The 23,051-nt window shown below is 40.9% G+C and overlaps 4 protein-coding genes across 7 annotated transcripts; 1 reads left to right on the forward strand and 3 right to left on the reverse strand.

Annotated features, from left to right (window-relative positions):
• Positions 1–866: 866 nt before the first annotated feature.
• Positions 867–4,358, reverse strand: LOC143482307 (intracellular hyaluronan-binding protein 4). 2 transcript variants are annotated; one of them, XM_076980647.1, is made up of 8 exons: positions 3,786–4,358; positions 3,532–3,643; positions 3,170–3,313; positions 3,006–3,074; positions 2,826–2,912; positions 2,571–2,736; positions 2,285–2,470; positions 867–1,191 (listed from the first exon to the last, which is right to left on the reverse strand). In XM_076980647.1, exons 1-8 carry the CDS (start codon positions 4,051–4,053, stop codon positions 1,147–1,149), a joined length of 1,077 nt encoding a protein of 358 aa, XP_076836762.1. In that variant the 5' UTR covers positions 4,054–4,358; the 3' UTR covers positions 867–1,146. The 2 variants fall into 2 exon arrangements, with proteins under 2 accessions (XP_076836762.1, XP_076836761.1); XM_076980646.1 differs by having other exon boundaries at positions 3,006–3,077; positions 3,786–4,352.
• A 5,463-nt stretch (positions 4,359–9,821) lies between these two features.
• On the reverse strand, positions 9,822–10,794 carry hspb9l (heat shock protein, alpha-crystallin-related, b9-like). The gene has a single exon (XM_076980206.1). It carries the CDS (start codon positions 10,717–10,719, stop codon positions 10,102–10,104), a length of 618 nt encoding a protein of 205 aa, XP_076836321.1. The 5' UTR covers positions 10,720–10,794; the 3' UTR covers positions 9,822–10,101.
• Positions 10,795–11,624: 830 nt separating this feature from the next.
• Positions 11,625–13,182, forward strand: atp5mea (ATP synthase membrane subunit ea). The gene is made up of 4 exons (XM_076980205.1): positions 11,625–11,688; positions 11,929–11,983; positions 12,116–12,214; positions 12,923–13,182. The coding sequence occupies exons 1-4, from the start codon at positions 11,653–11,655 to the stop codon at positions 12,946–12,948; spliced, it is 216 nt and encodes a 71-aa protein (XP_076836320.1). The 5' UTR covers positions 11,625–11,652; the 3' UTR covers positions 12,949–13,182.
• An 885-nt stretch (positions 13,183–14,067) lies between these two features.
• pde6b (phosphodiesterase 6B, cGMP-specific, rod, beta) lies at positions 14,068–22,940 on the reverse strand. 3 transcript variants are annotated; one of them, XR_013122144.1, is made up of 23 exons: positions 21,829–22,939; positions 21,071–21,223; positions 20,845–20,934; positions 20,621–20,761; positions 20,422–20,496; positions 20,269–20,333; positions 20,052–20,118; positions 19,895–19,942; positions 19,616–19,765; positions 19,355–19,498; positions 19,193–19,258; positions 18,904–19,050; positions 18,666–18,773; positions 18,424–18,533; positions 17,871–17,958; positions 17,670–17,770; positions 17,425–17,532; positions 17,198–17,261; positions 16,716–16,790; positions 16,494–16,577; positions 16,262–16,418; positions 16,017–16,131; positions 14,069–15,726 (listed from the first exon to the last, which is right to left on the reverse strand). XR_013122144.1 is itself a non-coding variant. In XM_076980458.1 (23 exons), the coding sequence occupies exons 1-22, from the start codon at positions 22,297–22,299 to the stop codon at positions 16,076–16,078; spliced, it is 2,568 nt and encodes an 855-aa protein (XP_076836573.1). In that variant the 5' UTR covers positions 22,300–22,940; the 3' UTR covers positions 14,069–15,726; positions 16,063–16,075. The 3 variants fall into 3 exon arrangements, 2 of the variants coding, with proteins under 2 accessions (XP_076836572.1, XP_076836573.1); XM_076980458.1 differs by having other exon boundaries at positions 16,063–16,131; positions 21,829–22,940; XM_076980457.1 differs by having other exon boundaries at positions 14,068–16,131.
• Between the last annotated feature and the right edge of the window lie 111 nt (positions 22,941–23,051).

Below are 23,051 nucleotides of genomic sequence, written 5' to 3' on the forward strand. Positions count from 1 at the left end.
CCTCCAGCCCTCCACCCACCCCCTAACCCCAGCGCAGATTAGCTCACCGGAACGGTTTCAAAGAGTGTGATTGAAATGGGATACATCTCCTTCCAAAGCTGATACACTAGCCCACTGATGACGGATTAGCACAGCTTCGTCACCTCTGGAGTTATGCAAGTTTGTATGACCTTCCCTCAACTCAAACCAGCTGGCGCTGAATATTGAACTCTAAGGGGTGGAGTCCCGTTTCACCACCTGAATCAATCACATCATATACATCACAATACGGGTCAGTACTACAGTTCCTGCAGATAGCGCAGACCTGGGCCACAATAGCACACTCCTCTGCCAATATCATGACCTTGTAGTGCTTTTTTTTTTTTACAGGAGTAAAGTAGCCCAACAGATTAGTGTTAAGAACTTAATCTCCGAGTAGTGTGACTTAAAAGATGTTCCATCTTACCTTTCGCTTGTTCATTAGAAAGTGATCTAGTAAATGTGCTCGACAAACTGGTCTTAAAACACCCCCTAGTGGAAGTCTGTTCACATCAAGTACTTCAGGCTTTCATCTTGCAACTTCATACCACTTCAATTTTTTATTTGAATATTGAATCAGTCAGGATGTAAATCAATTTGTGACTCACTCTGAGGAAAATACACAGTCACCGTGGCTTTAACATTTAAGCCGAGGGACCCCAGTGACTATTGAATGACCACTTTCAAATTACTACAGCGACATCACTCAGCAAAATAACCACAGCCGGTGCTACAGCACCAGTACGGCCATGAGTGTATGCTCAGTCATCCACCCAGCCTATTAATCAGTTCTAATGCTCAATTTCTCTTCAGCCCACAAGCCTGACCACCAAAGACATGACAATGAGTCAGCATTCATTTGCTTGCTTTATTTTCTTTAATGTGAAACCTTCTAGAACGATTGCTGCAGAGTGCATATTTAAACATGACATTGCAATAATCCAGTGTGGTGAGCAGAACGGGGGGAGGTGGGGGTGCCATGGGATTAGTGAACAATCAACTCTGCTTTTAAATATTCTTTTTACAACTTTAAGTGCAGTCCGATTTGCCCTAAACGGGTCAGAACAATTACAAGACACTTGGGCTGGTCTGGCACCATTCTGATCCAAGAGAGCCCACTTGGGAGAACTAGGCCAGTGCAGGAAAATCCTCCGGGTCGTCCGGGTTGGGAGCCTGAGGGGGTGGAAAAAATCAAATAAAAAAATAGTCTCACTCAGACACGGTGCAACGAGAACAAACTTGCAGCTTGGACATTTGACAGCGTTTTTGGGAAATCTTTCCACATTCGACTGTGAGTCCATATGCATTTCAATTTGTCAAACGTAGTGTTGCACAACAGAAACGAGTGGCTCGTTTGCTCAGACTCAGCAGCAGGGTCTCAAATTGATTCTCATGCAACTGGAGGACTTGTGCACCGCTGCGTTAGCCGTCAATCAGATGGTCGTCTCGGTGCTGCTCCCACTGCACTTCAGCCCTGACAGCTGTTAAGGCCATTTTGACTACACCGAAATAAAACTGCCAAACAGAATTCTGATGAAGGCCGTTATGGGACCAAAACATCAGTTAAAGTGTGTTGTGCCAATTCCGGGGTACAATTTTAAACATTTTGAAGTGCCAACCCAATCACCTGCCTGCAAAATCAGCTGCAAAATGCTGCTTCCACCGTCAGCCAGAAATATTAAAAGTACTTAATACTAAAGTAATGCACAGATAGCACAAACTGCTGCACAAATCTCTGCCAAATGTAACAGCTTACATCTGCCCTGGTTTACTTTTGTATAGTTTGTTAAGGTTTGAAACAAATTTCTGCTATAGTAGGCATGCTAGTAGTTGCAAGATTTGGGCTAAAAACTGCATGAGGAAAAGCAAAACAGAGGCCCATTCAGCTTGCATGCCTTCTCCAAATGTTGGCTTGGCATTGCTTTTGTGCACAATTCTAAACAGCAAAGCTCAAAATTATTCTGTCATATTTGTTTACAATCTAATTACTGATAAACCTCACTCTTTACCTTCTACATTGACAAATAAACCCCTCTAAAACAAACTAATTTGTCATCAAAGCAAGCTGAATACAGAGGACTGCACAAAAGCAACATTCCTCCATCAGAAGCATTAGGTTACTGCCATAGGCTAGCCAACAGACAGAAAAATTGCTTTCTGTAGGAAATTGATGTTAACATGAACCCTTTGATTCCATGATGAGTCGATGTTCCGCAGGAAATTGCAGTGATTTTCACAAACATCCACATCCAACAGCAAAACGTACCATTTCAACAAACTGCTGGGGCGTTCTCTGGGAGGCCACAGGCTCACGGCCACGCCCCCCACGCCCACCTCTCCCCCCCCGAGCAGGCCGGGATAGGCTGCCAAAGTTTATCTCCATCTGGAAGGTGATGTCATTGGCAGGACGCCGGAAGACCACGTTCTCGTCACCAATACCGTCGGGGTGTGCCTACAAATATACAAATCGTAAGTCCAGCTGAAAAACCGTTGCATTCCCATAATTGCAAATTCCCTTAAGGGTGTTTTTTTAAAAGAACAAACCCCTTTACCTCAGTGGGTTTGGACTTGTGAATCACTACAGCTTTAGCGGGAACTTTGGTGTCTGCTTTACGGATGTTAAACTCGGACTTTGATTTGCTCTGCTCTTGCATGGCCTTCCATTCATCTAGAGTCATCTCTATAGCAACTTCAATCACTTCCTCAGTCTCAAGAGGCCTAAGGTAAAGGATTTATAGTGTCAACGTTTATTTAGCCCCTCGTGTGTCTGGAATGTTTGTACTCCTCTACAGGGATGTCGTATCAACCCATTCTCAGCATCGGTCTCAGATGCGTCTGGCACTTCCTCGCCATCGCCACTCTCCTCGTGAGGTACAGCAGTCGCCTCCACACCACTGAACCAAAAAGAGAGGACGTCGTCACTAAAACAGGCTCACCTCTAAGAGTACATACACTCACAGACCAACTTCACGGTTTAAGGATCTCACCTTAGTTGGTCCCTCATTGAACCCCAGTTGCGTGGTCCACTGCCCCCCCTTTTTTCCTCGGGGCGAACACTCCTGGGTGAAAGTTTTACAATCTTACATCCAAACAACGAAAGCAAAAACACTTGTGGCCAGCTCCATTAGAAAGTAATGGAAAACACCCTTACGCTCGGTCACTGCCACTGTGGCGTTCAAATTCCCTCTTCCCTCTCGGATCAAAGCCATCTGTGGATCTGGGATGTCCACCTCGGGCCCCACGTAGCCGTCCATTACTCCTTCCTCGTCCAGCTCTATCATATGGTTCTATAGGCCTATGGAATCATTCATATTAGGCAGCATGAAGGGTTGGGGGGGGGGGGGGGGGGGGGGTAACTAACAGAACTTCCATTTTCCAGTTTTCAGCTGCATTATATGCACCAATGCTGGTTATATGCCGATAGGACTAAAGAACGAATAGTAAATAAGCCGGTAGGACACATTTTAACATAGTTAAAAACGTCATTTCGAAGTAATCATGAAGTAATCATACCTCTCGATGGAGTAACCAAGGGAACCCTCGGCCTCATTAAACCTGGGTTCAGCCAGGTCCGCGCGCCGCTCACCTGGGCGCTCCGGCTGCGCGCGCACAGGGCGCTTTGGGCCTAGTTTAAGTCACGTGACCGAAAAAGTTAAGCAGAGTTGTTTCTATGCACGACAGCATAGACACATTTCACCTCCCTCTTCCTTCATCCTCACTAACTCAACACCTCAGATAAGTAATAATACAATTAAGTGGTCGTGTACCTTGTGTTCCACTAACATTTGCAGCATTGTCACCATCACCACCGGTGCGAGAAGTAAGCTTTCTATCTCTTTGCGACTCCTTCTTGCCCGTTTTTGTAGAAGGTACAACAGTCTTCTTTTGGTCGTCTTTCTTCTTCTTCTTGTCTTTTACCACCTGCGCCTGGTACAGGACGTCAAAAGGGTCCGACTCGTCATCAAAAAGTTGCCCGAAGCGATTAGTCACGGCACAGCCGAACCCACTGTCGGGCACCTCCTCCAGTATCTCCATCCCAACAGCAGCGGAGGACTCATAAAAATGTTTAAAACTTCCGAGTGGCTGCAAAGTATGTAGTGGAGACTCGGCACAGTTTCAGAGAGAGAGCATCAAACAGGAGCCATCTCTGGAGACGTTAAATATCATCTAAGAACACATGCGGTGTAGAAATCAGGCACGCTCATTAGAAAATGCAAACCAAACGGCAGTACATTTATAAGCAGTCCAACCCCGCCCCGGAAGTTCATTTAATTTCAAGTGTGTGGCATTGACGAGAAATAGGATCTAGGCTACTTACTAACGCAATTTATGAATAAAGTTTTTTTTACTCTACGTACACGTTAAATGTAGCCTACAATATTAGTCTGATTACTACATCATATATAATATGATTTATATCACATGATGTTGACAAATGGTTATCATTTTATGCAGTTCCTTTACACTGAGATTGATTTGTCAAAAGGACCATAAATTCAACATAATCTGTTCATAAGTCGAAATCGAAATCAAAATCGAATAGCAGTTTGGTTCTAACTGCTAAATTGGTATTTTTAAAACTTTATATATAAAATTCATTAAAAAAAAAATAATAATTTGCTCAAAGTTTGACTTTTACTTTGCTTTATTTGGCTCATTACTCACAGAATTTGCCAACTGTGACCAGAAGCCAAGTGACTGTATGTTTGATCCCCACTATAATGCATATCAGCCAGGCATCTAGATGGTGGGCAGTGGCATTCCACATGCATATCAAACAAGACTTCAACTGGTTATCACCTTCCCTAAATAATTGATGAAGTCATACAATAAGTAAATTAAGAGACAATGATTGAACCAAAAATGTGTGTACACAAACACAATAGCATTTTATCAGCAATTATGCACATTGAATATAAAGTGACAGCTGCCTTGAGCAGCAGCGAGTGAGTAATGAAAGACAAACAAAATAATTGTGTTTCTTCTGCTTACTTGCACTTATGTCTCACTGGCTAAACATTCAATCACAATAGGACAATACAATGAAATAGATTTGATATGGTATGAGAACACGAGTTGCATAGAGTCAGCGTTTGAAATTCATATTACATTGGTGCTATAGTTTTATCCACAAAACAGCTTTTCACGGGAAGAGAAATTATTTGTGTTTATTAAATTTTGTCAATCATAGCTATTACAGCTAATACAGCTACATAACATGTTCAGTAGTGTAGAGTTGAGCACCAAAGACCTGCACTAACTATAAGGCCTCAAACAGAAACTTCTGGAACAGAATCTTCACAGTAACCCCAACTGCGTCTGCTTGGTTGAAATGTGTCGTGTACATTAAAGAGGCGCTTCAGCATCACCAAAAGTAATTAAAGTCTTTGGAAAATCACAGAAACATCTCTGTAATAATTAATGCATGTAATGGTGAAAGGTGGTCGATAGCTTTGCAAAATCTAAGTGGGTACAGAAAAGTTTGCCAGAACTTTCCACAAACTTGACAACTGTAAGGATTCTGTCAAGAGTTGGCCCTCTGGTGTATTGCACAGGCAGCCTTGAAAAAGAAAGAGTTTCTCACAGTGCTCACCACCGCATTTCTTTAGCTGAAGATCTCATATATGTGTACAACAATGTGCTGTTAGTGCTACTTGGAGAAGATGAAACATGCTTTTATGTAATCCATATTCACACACTCATCACCCTGTTTATTAGACATGACTTAATAAGAACAGCTTGTACGTGCACAGTTAAGAGTCAAAGCAGTCAAAGCAACCCCCCCCCCCACCCACCCCTCATTAATGCTCTGTTTATGTGCACATGACTGCTTTTGTTTGGATATTTTTGAGAGGTACTCTCAAATCTAGCAGGTGAAAAACCTCAGAAACAATGCTGATTCACTCACTCTTTCATAACACCCACCACCATGGCAGTAGCACTGTTAACCTATCTGCTTAACAGGTTCTATGGACAAAATGAATTGGGTAGAGACAAATTATGTAAGGGGACAGACAGGGGGACAGCCTATACAATGAACATAAGATATGTGTACCTCACAGTTTCAGAGGTGAGTTCTATTAATAATGGACAAATCACACATGTGATGGTATTCACATTCAGTACTGCAACCCGCCCAATCAAAATGACACCTTAGACCTTAAGATGTGAACCGGAGAGTGTAGGTGAAAGGTGTTTGCATTAAAGGGGGTTTGAATCGTGCAACCATGTAATTTCTGGTGTAGGATAATGTCCATCTGTAGCTTATACATGTATATGGTTGCAAAAATCTGCAAATGACAAAAATGCAGCATTTACTGTCAACAGCTTGCAAGTATCCATTCAATTTAGGCTGCAAGTCAGTAGTCAGTTTTACGAGAGCTGGCATTTTATTAAAAAGGATATGTAAATATATGTAAATATCTCCTGCAGAAACACTAATTGTGAACTATCTGAGAATGAGGTTTTTTCATAGCTCACATTATCAAGGCAGTGCCATTCAATATCTAATAGTCTCAGCAATGTGAAGATTAAAGAGGTTGGCAACAGAGATTAAATCTCGTTGGGGTCGGTCAGCACAAAGTTCTCAGACTCTCAGATAAAGGTCATACCTAATGTCACATCAAAATGTTTCCGTAATACGAGAGAATTCGTAAATTTCTTGCAAAATGTAAATGAGAAACCTTTGATGTTAATTAGTTGTATGTTAAATGTTTAATTCACGAGAGGAGTGCTCGTTACATTCTCAGTTGTACTTGGGGAAGTCCGGCTACCACCAGGAGGCGCTACTGCTCCTCAATGTACAGTATACAGTAATTACAGGTGTATCTCAATTCAGGGGCTGCAACCCACGAAGTGCGCATTTGTAGGCCGGTTACGTCACTGCGCCGCGACGAGGCTGTCCCAATTCGTGGGCTCCTTCTTATGCGGCCGACGAATGTAGCCTTCAAAACCCCGAAAACGAAGGACGCATCTGAGTATCCTTCGCGTCCCACCATATCCCAGGATTCATTGCTCTATGAACAATAAACAGGCGGAGTCTAGTGTACGGGCCGAATAATTCGTTTTTAAATGTCGGTATTTTTAAAATATGGACATTTATACTGCAGTGAGATGCTAAATAACATGCCAGTTATTAATGATATTGCAGGTAAACATGTGCTTTGAGTATTTACTAAAGAGTAACGTTTATAAAAATACATTGAATTTTGTTATTAAGTTATACTTCCCGCCAAACGTGAATACATGTTCAGCGCATTTTCTTTTAGGCATTTGTGGGTGATGTGATATTTGTCGGACAGCTCGCTAACACGTATGTAACGTATGTAACGGGGCAGAGTGTGGTCACACAAACATACGTCTTGCGAAGACTAGACTGTCTCATTTAACAGCCGTGAGATGCAGCCTACCGGGCCTTCGAAGTACAGGCACAATGGCTGTTTCTCAATTCAGGGGCTGCAGCCTACGTAGACCGCGTAGACCGCAGCCCACGGTGGCCACACACTTCGAAGGCAGGGTAGGCTGCATCTCACGGCTGTTAAATGAGACAGTCTAGTCTTCGCAAGACGTATGTTTGCGTGACCACGCTCTGCCCCGTTTCATACGTTACATACGTGTTAGCGAGCTGTCCGACAAATATCACATCACCCACAAATGCCTAAAAGAAAATGCGTTGAACATGTATTCACGTTTGACGGGAAGTATAACTTCATAACAAAATTCAATGTATTTTTATAAACGTTACTTTTACGTTACTTTTACGGATAAACGTTTAGTAAATACTCAAAGCACATGTTTACCTGCAATATCATTAATAACTGGCATGTTATTTAGCATCTCATTGCAGTATAAATGTCCATATTTAAAAAATACCGACATTTAAAAACGAATTATTCGGCCCGTACACTAGACTCCGCCTGTTTATTGTTCATAGAGCAATGAATCCTGGGATATGGTGGGACGCGAAGGATACTCAGATGCATCCTTCGTTTTCGGGGTTTTGAAGGCTACATTCGTCGGCCGCATAAGAAGGAGTCCACGAATTGGGACAGCCTCGTCGCGGCGCAGTGACGTAACCGGCCTACAAATGCGCACTTCGTGGGCTGCAGCCCCTGAATTGAGAAACAGCCTGTATCGATTTAAATTCTGGCAATATAAAAGTCCCGATTACTTTTGATTAAACTTAATTTTAAAACAAACATACAAAAAACAGATCAAGAAAATGAACAAAAAGAAGAAAATATATTTAAAGTATTTGTAAAAAAAAAAACAAAAAAAAAAAAAAATTTAATACATTTTCATTATTTTGTGCAGCTGGGAAATAGCTTTGCGCTGGAACATTTCTGAAAATAAGTAAAGAATATAGCCGCAAGCGGCGATAGGCGGGTTCACACACAAATAGGCATTTTGGCCTCAATAAGCAAAAGAAAGCCCAAAAGGTCCTTTAGACCTAAAAGTGAAAAGAAGCTGTTTGGGTTTGGCCTGTGTGTGCTCTACAGATGTAGAGTGTGTGATGACATCTGCATGTGTCAGAAAGGGAGCCACAGAAATAGCACATCTGGCTAGGGCTGCATCTATGTGAACAATATAGGAAGGCCTGCATGTGTCTATACATGATTGAGCCTGTATATCACTGACAGAGAGAGATTGAGGGAGCCAGAGACTATGCTTTGTTAATTCACTCTTTACACAACTAGCATGCCTAACATGACTGCCCGTGTACTTGTATGAAAAATTGCATTTTTAAGTATGTCATTTTTCGTTTTGAGTGTGCAACCTGTTATTAAAATCATGTGACCAGAAAATACAGTTTTGCATTTGCATTTAGTGATACTGTCATATGTCCACTATGACAGTATCAGTATTTTGACAACAGGTTTCACAACCAAAATCAAGGAAATCTCTTTATTTAATCTCATTGCTTATCATAATTTGTGGTCCTAATTTTCCAAGTAAGTTGCTTCTAGTAACATATTTTTCATCAAAATTGCATTTTTCTAAAATGTGCATGCCTCTTGATTGTGACTGCATCACTAAAGGTGCCAGCACAAAACTGCATTTACTGAAATCTGTTAGTGGTTCATCAAGATGCACTCCCAGTTACCCAAATAAGTTTATTTTCTTTCAAAATATACCTATTAATCAAAAGGTTTATGTGTCATGACTATGACATTATCCATAAAATACCAGTGGAAAAACTGCAACACTAATTTTACTATAAGGATTTTAGCATAAGCAAGGAGTATCAAGCTGCATAGCTCAAATGTCAAAAATCCTCCAAATGTCAGAATGTTAGCTGTCATGGTCTCTAAGTCTGTTTTAAAGCAAGTGATCAACCTTTAAGCCATTTGAATAATAGCGCTTATAGCTATTAGCTCAAAGTTCCTCATTTGCGTTTTATCTAAATTAATCAGTAACAGCAAAATAGTGCATAAGTACACAAAGTCTCACTTAAAATTCACTGCGTTGCTTATTTCAGTTTTTCCCCCTACTGTGACGGTTGTCAAAATGGCTTTGTTTGGCTCATCACTTACATTTTGAGCTTACTCTCAATTTTCAATAAATGCACTACAGCAGACCCTGTTTAAAAACTATAAACAAAAACTCTGTGGTATGCCCACTGTTATTTATCCCCTAGCACTTCTATTAAGTACACCATAAAACAACGATTTGGTAACATCACTGTAGGAGAAATCACGTTATTTTTTATATTAGTTTGTATTCTGAAGTGTTTTTTTTTTTTTTTTTTTTTTTTGCCTTTCAAGCATTTTTATTTGTTATTGGGCCAAAGTCTATAAAATGACTCAAATTAATTCAAATTTATTTGCAGTTGTATTATTTGTACAAAGTCACCCAGCTAGTACATTTCAAATAGGAGTTATTTCCCACACAATAAATGAACAATATATTATCCTGTGACCACTGTACTTGTAGTACAATTATTTAGTACAATTATTTTAAACATAGAAAAAGGCAGGCTGACATCAACCAGGAAGACAGCTGTACCATTGATGATAAATTAGATCTGAAAGTTAAAATAAACTATATGGTCATATCCAGCATAGTACATTCAGAATTCTTAATTCAGTTCTTAGTGGAATCTTCCTGGGCCACTTGTCCCTGTGGATCTGGACTCGCCGGAGGAGGGCTCGTCACAGCAGGAGTATATGTGATAGGCACCACTCTTTCATTTTGCACAACTGAGCTCTCTTTGGGTGCCTGGATCTGCAGTTGGCCATTGTTTAAGGAGCACGTCACTGCCTCGGGATTCACACCTTCCGGAAGGTCAAACTCCTGGCGGAATTCCTGGCATTTGTAGGAGTAGGATCCTTTCCCATCATCTTGCTTTTTCTCCGTCTTCCCACTCACTCGTAACTTCCGGCCCACTTGTTTGACGGACAGCTCCTGAGGTGAGAATTCCTTTGTGTCCAGGGTCAGTGCAAAGTGGTCTTCTTGTTTTCCCAGTTGGAATGAGATTGGTTTGAATGTTACCGAAGGAGAAATCTGGTCAATGTCATCGAAGATCCTTCTGTGAAGCCGTTCCATGAATTCTAAATTGTGTCTCATCTCCTGCATGTGCCTCACCATTTCTTGTTCCATTTGAAAGAACAGAGGTCTGGTCTCCGGCCATAGACTGCGTACAGGCCAGTGCAGGTCCATGAACGGGTTGAATGGAGTCTGAAATGTGCTTGGGCAAATCATCTTCGGTGGTTGCTCCGTGCTGCTCTGCTGACTGTAGCTGGTCGTCTGTTCCTCTGTCTCTCTGCTTCTCTCCCAGACAGCACTGCTTACTGCTTTTATAGTCACTGGTGGAAAGTTCCAGCAGCATTCCTGTTTCAGTTTGGCACTATGTAATCCAGAGCGCTGTGACTACGCAGGACCAGTCATGCTCCAAAACAAGCCAGTTGTATTTTTGTGATCTAACTGCTACATGCCAGAGGAGTACATCATTGTTCTATTTACAGGCACCACTACAGCAGGTCAGTGGCAGGCAACCACACAGCCAGATGCTGACTATATTTATTTGGTCATAGCCTTCAACTATTTTATTTTAAAAAGCTGAACTCTCAGTAAAGTCATTAGCCTAGTTTTATGTAAGGCAAAGAAAATATAGGTACACTATACGTAGCTTGGAGTACTGTATTCAGATCACTACTGCATATATTGTGCTTTACGTCTTAGTTTTTAGGAGGACATTGTCATGTCCTCTCGTAATAGATGTCATACGCTTAAATTAGCAAGACAGCATGCCAACAGATGATCCATGTCCCACACTCATACCAGACAGCTTCTGCCAACTTCATAAATAACTGCAGTAAATTGCTTTGAGCATTTATTTTTCCAGAGTGTAATACAGTCTTTGTAGAAAAACCGACAGGTATTTATTCCTATGTATTTAAAGAGCCTAGAGGAAATGACAAAAAAGATCTAGCTCATAAAATAAATATAAATAAACATAAAATAATTATAATAATTATGTATTTATTAAATTATTATTTTTATTATTATTGTTAATAACATATATTGTAATATATACATATGTTGTAACGGGGGCTTGATAATTCAGTATAAGAGATAAGGTGAGTTATTGCTCCATTGCGGTCTAGTGGCGCTGTTACCCACGCAGGTTCAACCATGATCCCCCCGCTCCAGGTGTCGCCGCTAATCAAGGTAGCTGTAGCTATTTGTATGTATCTGTAGTGGCGTTATACATACCATTATTCATGAATGTTGCGATTAATAATTGAGTACTGTACATTAAACTGGCAGCGACGTGCCTTCAGAGCCAGGACGGGGTCGCTAGCTAGCTAACTGGCTAATGCTAGCCACAGGCGAGCTAAGCTAGTTAGCATTGTGGCGTGTGCGTGGCTAATGTGAACTAGACTCATGATCTCTGTTGTGTACGTTCAGACTGCGAGATGGTCGGCTTTACTTGGTGGGATCATCTACGGCAAACAGAGATACGGTAACTCCACATGACTGTATATCACGCCCACACCGATAATGAGAGAAATAATATTTGAAAGAACAGCCCTTCGACCTGTGCTTGTATTTGGTACTTATATTTACTGAGGTGAATGACTTCCTAAATGTGTAGATTACCTGAAGCCTGTTGCTGCCGAGGAGAGAAGACGTGAAGAGGAAGAGAGGAAACTGAGAGAGGAGCAAGAGAGGATCTACAAACAACTATCTGAAGGTATTAACATCTATTTTGCCTTATATTTACATTTACGGCACTTGGCAAGCTGTGCTTTTCCTCCGCTCATATGATTCCCATAGCCAGTGCAGCAGGTTGGAGCTCAAGATACAGTTGAAGTGGAATACAGCTGAAATACAGTATTTGAAATGAAGTAACACTTCAGATTAAACATGAGCTCTGTGACAGACAACGATAAGTGCAATATCAAACAAGTGCAAGAGTGTTGTTACTTAACCTTGGATTGTTGATGGGTTATTATGAAATAGAAAATGAGCCTCTGAACCTCTGAAGAAGTCTTGTTTTAGATTTAAAAAAGAGGGACACCACAGCATTGGAACTACTTGGTGTTGAGGACATTTCGTTTAAGCATCTGCACTATGCACCTTTGCATGATGATGATGATGATGATGATGATGCAGCTGCAAAAGGGAAATGTCCTCACCAGGAATGTGCTCCTTAAACATCAGGCAGAATTAATGAGTAAAATAATATTTCCATTTTGAACCTTAGCTTGACCATGTCGGTGAAATACAATACTATTCATTTGTATGACGCATTGTTTTAATGTGGGCTCTTAAATTGCCTGAAGGCAAGTGGCATTGACGCTGATTCAGTTACTAATGCACAGTGAGCCCATGAACACGCAGCACCTCATGACCACTCCAGGGTTAACTGTACCCTGTAACTGGCTCTTTGTCTCAACAGCTAACTCGGATACCATCCTGAAATAAATCATCTGAACACTCCCTTCAGTCACTTCCAACACAATTCTATTAATAATTGTATTTATAATTGTATTTATTTTGAATGTAAAAAATGCCTTGTCTCTGTTTTCCTCAGTGTCATTGTAAATCTTTGATGCTTGCTTTAATCAAACCCTGTTTTTCATCAAAATCCTCTTTGTTGTTGATGAGGTCTGGCATGCTAAAACATGTAAATAAAAATATATAATAAATTATTGAGTTCTCCAGTCAACAAGTGATGCGTTTTGTTCTTCATTATCTGATTCTCCAGCACACTGTTGGACAATGAAGTCACACCACTCTTTCATCAACATGTAGGGCACAAAATATCCAAAATATAAATGGGTTTCAGTTCAGTGGTCATCGTTAGCTTTTTTTAGTAGCTACATTAATCCAGTGTTTTCACAATGTCTAGCTATGGTCACTAGGGCTACATTATGGTCACTCGAAAAAGTTTTAACAAGTGATTTTTGAATCCTTTTGGATTGTGTGATTTATTGCACATTTTGTACTATGTTTTCACATTAAGGGTGAGCATAAGCAAAAGAAATGGTACCCCATTCCAAACCTACTTCAAATTGCTGTCAAAGTGTTTTCAATATTGGATTATTTTTTGTAGTTTAAAATATGGAAGTTCAAAAAAGAAAAAAGGACGGTTGTAAGCAGATGAAAGATATGTGTCCAGGGTGAATATAACCTGCTCCATTTTTAACTCCGATGTTCCAGTTAATTGTTTCATAGCAAATCACATGGCTGATTTACTAATGGTTTACAATATTTTATTGTGTAGCTTTAATAACTTGTAACGGGATGAAATGGTCCTGCTTGTTTCCTTGTCCTTCAGGACTGCCACTGACATTTAAAGAGGAAGAGCGTTTGTGTAAGCCCCACGTGGTTTAACACAAATCCTGGGATTCAGGTCAGAGTCCAATACTAGAAAGTGCTGAGTGTGTGTAACACTGCTTACTGGTTTTACCCAACTAGGATTGCACCTACCCCAAACTATTCCAATCACAGTTGTTTATAGTGTAGTTTATTAATTAAAAATATTCTGGGGCAGTTGTTAACAATATATTTGATGTAATCTCTGACTGACGTAAACATGAATACACAGCATGACTAAAATTTACAGTAGTTATGTACATATAGGAAGCAACACCAAAGTGAATGTTGAACATTTTCTCATATAAATGCTGAACAAAGCTAAAGGTTTAATTAGCAATTTTGCAGTAACCTTGGCAGGTGAGAGGCAGGCAGCCCCTGAGAGAGGTGGAAACTGCTGAGAGTTTGCATACGATAAGAGGCTTAATTGGGAAGTGAGTCACTGCTTATAAAAAGCTATGACATGACAAGTTAATTAAAGGTCTGATGTAAAATAGAACATCAAAAAACAGATCCACCTGTTATCTGCTCCAGTTCCATCTTAAACTGCCAACATGTTTTCACAAAAGGGTTTAAAAAATACATACTTTAATTCTCACTGTGCAAAGCATAAAGAGATTTACATTGGGATTCATCATACATTGGCTTTGGGGGGTATAAGCAATACAATAACAAGTTAATCACAATCAGTCAAACTAGATTTTACACTGCCATTTAATATTTAACAGATGTTTGCTTTACATTTAGACATATAAAACTAGGATTTTTGTACTACTGAACTACTGTATTGTGCATGTAAAAACTACAAATTACATATGTACAATAAAAGCAGTGACATATAACAATTAATTGCCTTAATTTATGTACTTTACAACAAACTCCACTTTGTGTGAAGATGTGTATTCTTCTTAAAGCTGATTCATTCTATAGATTTATTTAAATAGAGTGAAGATTTACAGTGATGTGTTCTGATTTTAAGTGTGTCTCATAAAACAGCTTTTAGGAAGAAAGACAGTCCCATCCTTCATAATTATCACATAATGGGGGACATAACCTGCCTAAATATATTTATGGTCTTGTAGTAGCAGGTCCCACAGATCGAACATCTATACTTTATTGTTAACCGAGATCTCATTAGATATACAGTATAGTTTCAAGGCCACTGGCACTGATATTCCATCCTCTCATTAGTGTTAATATCAAGAACTGGAGCATTTGTCTAAATCTGGTATGATATGTCCTATGGATGTATGTGATGTAAATAATAATGGAAATGTAATTAAAATAACGGGTCAGCAGAAGAGCCTATATAGTGAATAGAAGAAAGCAAACTTGTTCCATTGAACCTAATGCTGCTATAGGCTTCCTCTTAATTATAAATGTACCTCTTCTGAAAAAAAAACCCTTGAATTTAATTCATATCTGTTAGTCAATGTCATTTTTAAAGGACTGTTGAGAGTATCCCAACTTCTGTACAGAAAAACATTCAATGTCCTTACAAATGTTTACTAGTCCTGTAGCTACTGGGTCAGATCCAGAATGTGAACTTCTCAGACCAACTCCTGTAATGTCACATGTTAAAATAATGTCGCATGGGATTTGACACATCACAAATGAAACACTCATTCTCCTAATTCTGCTTATTCTACAACTTATAATTCAGTTTCTGACTCTCACAATTACCATGCTTTGAAAATGAGTTTTCATGAGCATTACCAATGACTGAACTCATACCATAACCAAACTGCAGTGAATAACATTGTCAAGTCATGTCTATGATAACTGATGTCTGAGATTAGTATTTATTTACAGATAAAACAGTAATAGGTTGATCCTCTATAATGATGATAGTGTAAACACCTTTGCAGTATACACACTCTGTACCTGTCGACAGAACATAGAATATTCTACTCAGCCACTCACAAGGTAATTATTGCTCAGCAAAAAAATGCAATTAACCAAGAATAATATCCCCAAACATAAAAACTCTTCATAGAAATTATTGATACAAATGGGAGGCAAAATTAATTACTACAAATTCAGTTTACAACAACTTGGTGTCAGGCAGTTGGTCTAGTGGCTTTATAATGTCCAGTACTGATAGCACATAGTACTCTGATAGTGCATGTATCTGTCACAGGGACCCTGTGTTCTGGGGTGTGGCTGCTCTGCACCTGAGCCTGTGCGTTCAGAGCCTGTGTCAGCCTGTGCTCTACCCACCAGTCCCTCAGCTCTAGCAGACTGAGCAGGTCTTGGATCCTGCTGAGCCTCCATTGGCGTTGGCAACACCTGTAGTTAAAGAAGAGAGCAACACTTTACAACCACCAGTAGCTTTCATGGACGTCGTATCGTGTTTATAGGTCCCCCTTTGTGGAGAAACCGCAAGCATGCGTGAGGTGTCATCAGTCCCCACGCTGACCTTTCTTGGCTGCGGCGGTCTCTTGCTTGGCCTTGGCCGCCTCCTCCGCCTCCTTCAGCTTGGCCTCGTAGACCTCCTGCAGGGCCTTCCACTCCTTGCGGTTGTTCAGGATGCCGTCGTACATGGGCTGGATGGCGGGGTGGAAGCGAGAGAACTCCTGCGCACAAGAGATGCACTGAGCTCTGATTGGTCTATTTTGGTCTTTGGACAGTTTAGGGGTTTAGAACGGCACCTTGTAGACAAACGTGCAGACGAAGTCTATGAAGCCGCACTGAAGCTTGGGCAACTCTGCCGATTTGTTCCTGTCCATCATGGGCTGGAAATAAATCCAGAGATAAGTGGCTAACCACAAAGATGCACACAACACACTGCATGCCAGATTTAGGCCTGGATTAACTTCTTCAACTTAACATAGACTAAACACATACATAGTGCCAAACTCAGAAATACCCACAATTGGTTGCTGTTGAAGAACAGTCCTCTCTAAGTCACCCTGCTCCCAAAATTCAGCTGCTACAGACAAAGCCACCTAGCAAAGCAAGACAAGACAAGATTGTTTATGTAGCATTTTTTCACAGCAGCAATTGAAAGTCAAACTCAACCTGAAGAGAACTGGTCTCATGCAAATGAATTTTAACCACTTTGTTAGATTACACTGTTACATTAGACATGAACCAGGTATACAGTAAATGTGCCGTATTTGTCAATTGTGATTTTCACCTCAATCAAAATCCTCCACATTTACCCATCTGTGCAGTTAGCACACGCACTAGGGCAGTGGGCAGCCCTTGCCTGGTATCCGGGGAGCAGTTGGGGTTAGGTGCCTTGCTTAAGGGCATCTCTGTCATTGCCTCAGGCCTGGGGATCAAACCCACAATCTTCCGGTCACAAGACCCGTTCCCTAACCACCAGGCCATGAATGCCCTTAGCACTCACCTTGCTCTGAACCTCCCATGGTTTGGTAATGGCTGACAGATCGCAAGCTGTCATCATCATGGCCCTGATTAGTCAGTGGAAACAATAGTGGATGTAGACAAATAAGCAAGCAAATGAAAAAAGATGAGTTCCTCTTAAATTAATCAGTAAGATAAGATACCGACTTAAGTTTTACTGCTTAAATAGTGTTAACAAAGGTCCAAGCACAAGGATAAATGAGCTCTCACATCACAATCTCCTTCCGTGTTGTTTCCAGAGACATGAAGTCCACCCATTTCTTCTCGTCCTCATACGTCTCTGACAGATCCACAATTTTCTGGAACATCGTCCTTTTCCTATTAAGAAAAGAAAGAACTCTGAGTTTAGTTATTGATTTTTTTTTCGGCATTTGATTTTATATGCAAATACACCACTGATAAAAAGAGACTGGACTTGATGGTGAATAACGGTGCTGATAGTAAAGACAACTTACTTGAAGTACAAGGCAAGGTCAGTTGCAATAATGGCAATATCGATTAGATGGAAAACGTGCTCCGTCTGTCTTCTGTTGAGATTCTGAAAAATATTTAAAGACTGGAGATAGAAACAGATGTCAAAATTAGTAAGTTGCATAACTGATTAAATTATTATTTTCAGAGGTTCAGCACTATTTTTTTACGATGCAAATCGTTACCTCGTCTCCAAGTAAAAACTTGCCAAATTCTAGATGATGTCTCTCCAGAATGGATGAGCCATGCAGCTTTGCTAGCGGGTTTTGAGATCTGATCCCAAATAAAAGTATGAAAGATAGCAAAGATTTTTAAATATGCAGTATTTACATTTGCTTTTAGATTTCTGCCATATGTAAATTGCATTGCAGCTCTTTAAGAAATACTGCTGCTTGTTTTGCAGCTACTGTGATGGTGCGACTGCGGGGGTGGGTAGGGTGGGGGGGGGCGTCGTTACTGAACTCCACATGAGAATGAAAAGGCGAAGCAAAACAGAAAGGCACAGCAGGCAGGCAGCAGGCAGGGAGGCGTAGACACGGAGGCGTGGAGGATAAGCTCAGCTAAAGGAGCGATCCTGTGAGCTCGGATAGAGAGGTGAACCAGGGACATGCAGTAAATCAGCGTGTGGGTGATGGGGTGATGGGGAGTGGGGACGGGACTGCGTGTGGACGTGAAGCAGTGGACGTGGTCCCCCAGCTGGGTGTCTGTGGGTGTCTGTGCTTGTGACATTTTACTCACTTCACTTGGTAGAGGTTATTGGTGCCCCTGTGATCGATATCATGTAGGAAGCCAGCCGTGATCATGGCCATGACCTCCAGGTCTGTATAGTAGCGCTTCAGCTGTCCTGTCTGACTCCACAAACAAAAAATCAAGAATTATTGCTTCTATTGTATCTTCTAAGAGTAAAAGCAAAAGAAGAGTTATTTCAGAATCGAACTGTTATTGCAGTGGGTTTTGTGAATGGGGTTAGAGGTTGATACCGTCAGTAGTGTGAACATGGTTTGTCCCACGTTAAAGCCGTGCCGCCAGTTGTGATAAGTGATGCGTCTGTAACCTTTGCTGACTGAATACATGAACCGCACTAGAACCTGAAGTGAAAAGAGTTCAAGCATATCATGCCTGAGATGTTGAGTTCTTAATTCATTGTTCCTCTTGTACCAGGGCAATAGTAAGAACATGTCCTCTAGCTAGAAACCCCTGACCAGTGCTCACACTGACCTCCTGAGGGACCTGGAATTTCTTGACAACTCCAACTTCATAGTACATCTGGATCCCACACCTCACCAAGTCCATCTCAGTGCAGTCAAAATCTGAAAATCTGAACTCATAGATCTCAAATTTTGTTGGTCCTGGAAGTTCTTTTTTCTACAGGAAAAGAGGACAAAGGAAAGACTGCTTATAGTAAGTTACAAGTAAATATGTATGAGTGACTGAGTTCGTCACTTTCAGTTCTTTTACTATGCTTTATATGCACTGCCACCTCAACATGTATACAAGTTAGACACACCAGAATCTGTAAAAGTTCATCCTCTTCACAGTCTCTTGGTTCTTTTCCATAATACTCCCTGGTTTTCTATAATGCCAAACACAACGTCACTTCATGGTTTATGTTTCTGCCTTAGACACTTACAGAAGAAGATGAGAAAGCGATAAAAAATCTATAATTTACAAGGATATTCTGAATCTCGTCGTCTCGACACCTGATGTGGTACAACACCATGTCCTGAGCGATGTCTTTCCTGTTCTCCAGCTTGTTCATCTTATCATAGGTGTCCGGGTTGAGTACTGACCAGCCCAGAAACTGAGTCAAAGCCTTCCAAAACAAGAAGGTTGTAAGAAGCATGCAGTAACACTCGTCTACTAATAATCCAAGAACATTGGTAATTCATGGCCACACATAACTATGCGATGGTTCACCAAAGAAAACTACCTCCATTAAATTTTCATCCTGCTCATCAAATGGTTTGCCATCTTTCCTGTTGTAGAAAGTTGCTACTCCCACAATTTCTTCTTTCTTGTTGACGATTGGGAGGCACAGCACATTTTTAATGGTCCATCCACTGTCATCCAGAGGTTCAGCCTACATCACAAGGTCATGTGTGGTATGAGTTGACATCTTATCATCTGTTACCCTGTATATTTTAGATTGTACTATTTTGAATAGTAACTGAGAATATGTTTTATTGTCCATGAATTCTTAAGTTTCTACCTGAAAGCTGAACATTTCATCTGCTGCTGCGTTCATGATATTACAGATCTTAAACACAAACAGAAAATAACACACATATCATGTGGTTTTCAGGCATAACAAATATACTGTAAGAAACTTATATAAATGCCAAAAATATCAAAGGAATGACACCTACAAAGCCACTTTCAGCTACATAAGTGGGTAGTCCACTGGCCAGAGCCCAGTGGTCAGCGGGAGGATTTCTGGTATTTTAGGTGAGTGATAAATGAAAATCAAGTTACTGCATTCAAACCTTAATACAGCACATTTCAATGATGAATTTACTGTAAAGGAATCTTACACGATCGTAAACTTTACAATACCGGAACATGTAACAAAAGATCAAAACTTACGGAATTACTTTGATGTCTTCCTTCCCATGTAAAATGTAATCAATTACTTTGTAGAAGATGATTTCCTGCGTGGAAACAAATATAGGAGCTTTTAGGTTTTCCAGTGGGCCAGGCTGAAGATTGTCAGGTTTGGAGAGCGTCTGAGACCCCTACCCTGCCATCCGGAGTGCGAGGTCCTGAGTATGGCGGCTGCTCCCCCATCAGAACAGGCCAGATGTCGAAGAACTCCTGTAGAAGATGAGGAGAGAAAGATCTCATATCAATAACTGCACAGCACACCATTGGTTAAAAGGGTTTTTTAACCAATGGGAAGTGTCCTAGTGCATTCTGCAGTGTGTGCATCTGGACACACCTTCTCCTTGGTCATGTCAAGCAGGCCGACGGAGTAGCGGTCACAGTTGAGGTACGCTCGCACTGTATACAAAGCTTTGTGAAACTGACGCTCGATGTCCGTGAGTTCTTCAAACACCTTGTTAGCTGACCACAAGAGCAACTGTTCCCAGAAGAGACCACAGGATGAGAGTTGTTCCTTTCGGGCATTCCCCACGCTGCCACAGGCACACAGCACCTACTCACCTGGCCTTTGCGTGTCTCACAGTTGTGCAGGTAGCTCAGGTGGAAAATCTTCAAGTTCAGAGTGCCAACTTTGAGATACTTTAAAAAAAGCTGTGCAAAAAATGAATAGCTTATAATAATAATAATAATAAGACTATTACATTCTATGTCATGAGATCTTAGTCAATCCTGGTCATGAGGGTTAAGTGTCGCAGGAGGGGTGGATGGGGTGGGGTTAAATACTCACATCCTCATCCTCGTCTGTGAAGTGCGGCCCAGTAGTTTTATTGACTGCCATGACGACTGCCACCACTTCCTTGCCATTCATGATGGGTGTGGCCAAAATGTTGCGTGTGGTATACTCCGTCAGCTCATCAACAAATGCGCAGAAGTGGCTGTCCTGGAATTATTAATAAAATTCTACCAAGAATTCAATGATCTACATATATGCACCTCTGGTGAATAGCTGGTATTAGAATGCTGTTATTAAACAGTAAAGCTTCAATATGGCTTCAAATGCACTCAACTGAAGCATGTACAGTGGTTGGTATTCAACATGGTTTTGTCCTTATTTGATGAGGTCTACTCACCTTCACACAATGATAATACACACACAGTAATAGTAATAATAGTAATTATTATTATAAAAGTAATTATATAACAGAGTATGAAAAGAGCTACAAAAAAGCAAAAGCTAAATCTCAAACCTTCTTTTTTGTGAAAACATCTAAAAATATATATATAATAGAGCCTGTTGGACATTCTTGCTGACACAAACACACCGCAAGTGAAATAATCCTCCATTGTAAAGTATCATTAGATATTGAAATAAAAGTATTATCTAGCTAGATTTAGCTAACCTAACAAATGCAGCAACTTTAATGTACTGACACGAATGAAGATCACAGGACAGAAATACATGTAAAGATTAAGATGTCAAATAGCTTCTGTCCTACCATCAGAAAATCCATGAAAATGAATGCAAAGCAGCTTTTCATCTCCTACCTCATTCACATCCTTAACGTTGACGTGTTTTTTGGTGTGGGCGACATGCCCAACGATGCCAATATCGAGAGGAAAGACGATCTCGGAGTCTGGGGGCACTACACAGTCTTCCAGCTTTGATGAGGCGTTGACGTTGAACAGTCGAGTGGCCAGTTCAGCAATGCCATTCCTCTGCCTGAACATGAAGAGACTGCAGCGGTCAGCATGGATGAGGGCACTGATCCTCTTCAGGATCTTAAAGATCACCTTCTCCATGTTGACGTTCTCCTGCATGTCTTTGATCAAATCGAAGAATATCTCTCCTTCCTCCACCTGACAGACCTGCTCGAAGGAATCTACATCCACTTTGGACTCTTGAATTCCCATCACAGAGGCCACTGCTCCAGGTTTGAGTTTTTTGCTAAAGTAACTCTTCACAAACTGTGGGTTTGCGTTCAAGAACTTCTCCACATCTTCACTTTTGACACTCATCCTGGATTTGGGATCTTCTGGTCCCAAAATTGGCTTGTGATCACCTCAACAGGTTCAAACACGGATAAGGTTGGTCGTTGCCTAAAAGAGACGACTATGTTTGCGGCACATAATCCTGAAACTGTCCAAAAAAGACGGATGTTAGGGTCGATCTGAGCCGTGTGGGTAGACACCTGCAGCAGCAGGTCTGACCTGAGTCCAATCCAACTGTCATCAGCGATGTGCTAATAGTGTTGAAGGTGAACCAGGATCTGCTGATGTAAAACTGGTCATGTGATGAGCAGCGATGCTGGCGCCCACAATCACAATGTAGTAAGTTTCTTCACTCCTTTTTTTATGCAGGGAAGAATCTTCTAAGATCTTTTCACTTAAAATGTGCCACAAACATAGTGAATGTTTACTGAAGATGTGTGATTTGTTCACTCCCCTCACCTCCCACTCCCAGGTGTTTACGACACAAGCTCTTAATGTTCTTATTAAATACACACTCCTCATTGCTAAGCCCTGTTTAGCCAGGCCACTAGCTGATTATCTCAGCACCTTGTTCCTCTCCTCACTCTCTGCCTCTCACCACTCTCTGTTTCTAACCTCACTCTCACCTCACTCTGTTCCTCATCTCACTCTCTACTCACTCACTTTTCCTCACCTTTAGTTAAACTCTTCAACTTCAGTGCCACCTAGGGGCAAATATTAGTCACTGACGACTGGAGAATGCATGATCAAAATATCGAAATATGTGTGACGTGATTCAG

Source organism: Brachyhypopomus gauderio, chromosome 18 (genome assembly GCF_052324685.1).
Source record: "Brachyhypopomus gauderio isolate BG-103 chromosome 18, BGAUD_0.2, whole genome shotgun sequence".
Taxonomy (NCBI): domain Eukaryota; kingdom Metazoa; phylum Chordata; class Actinopteri; order Gymnotiformes; family Hypopomidae; genus Brachyhypopomus; species Brachyhypopomus gauderio.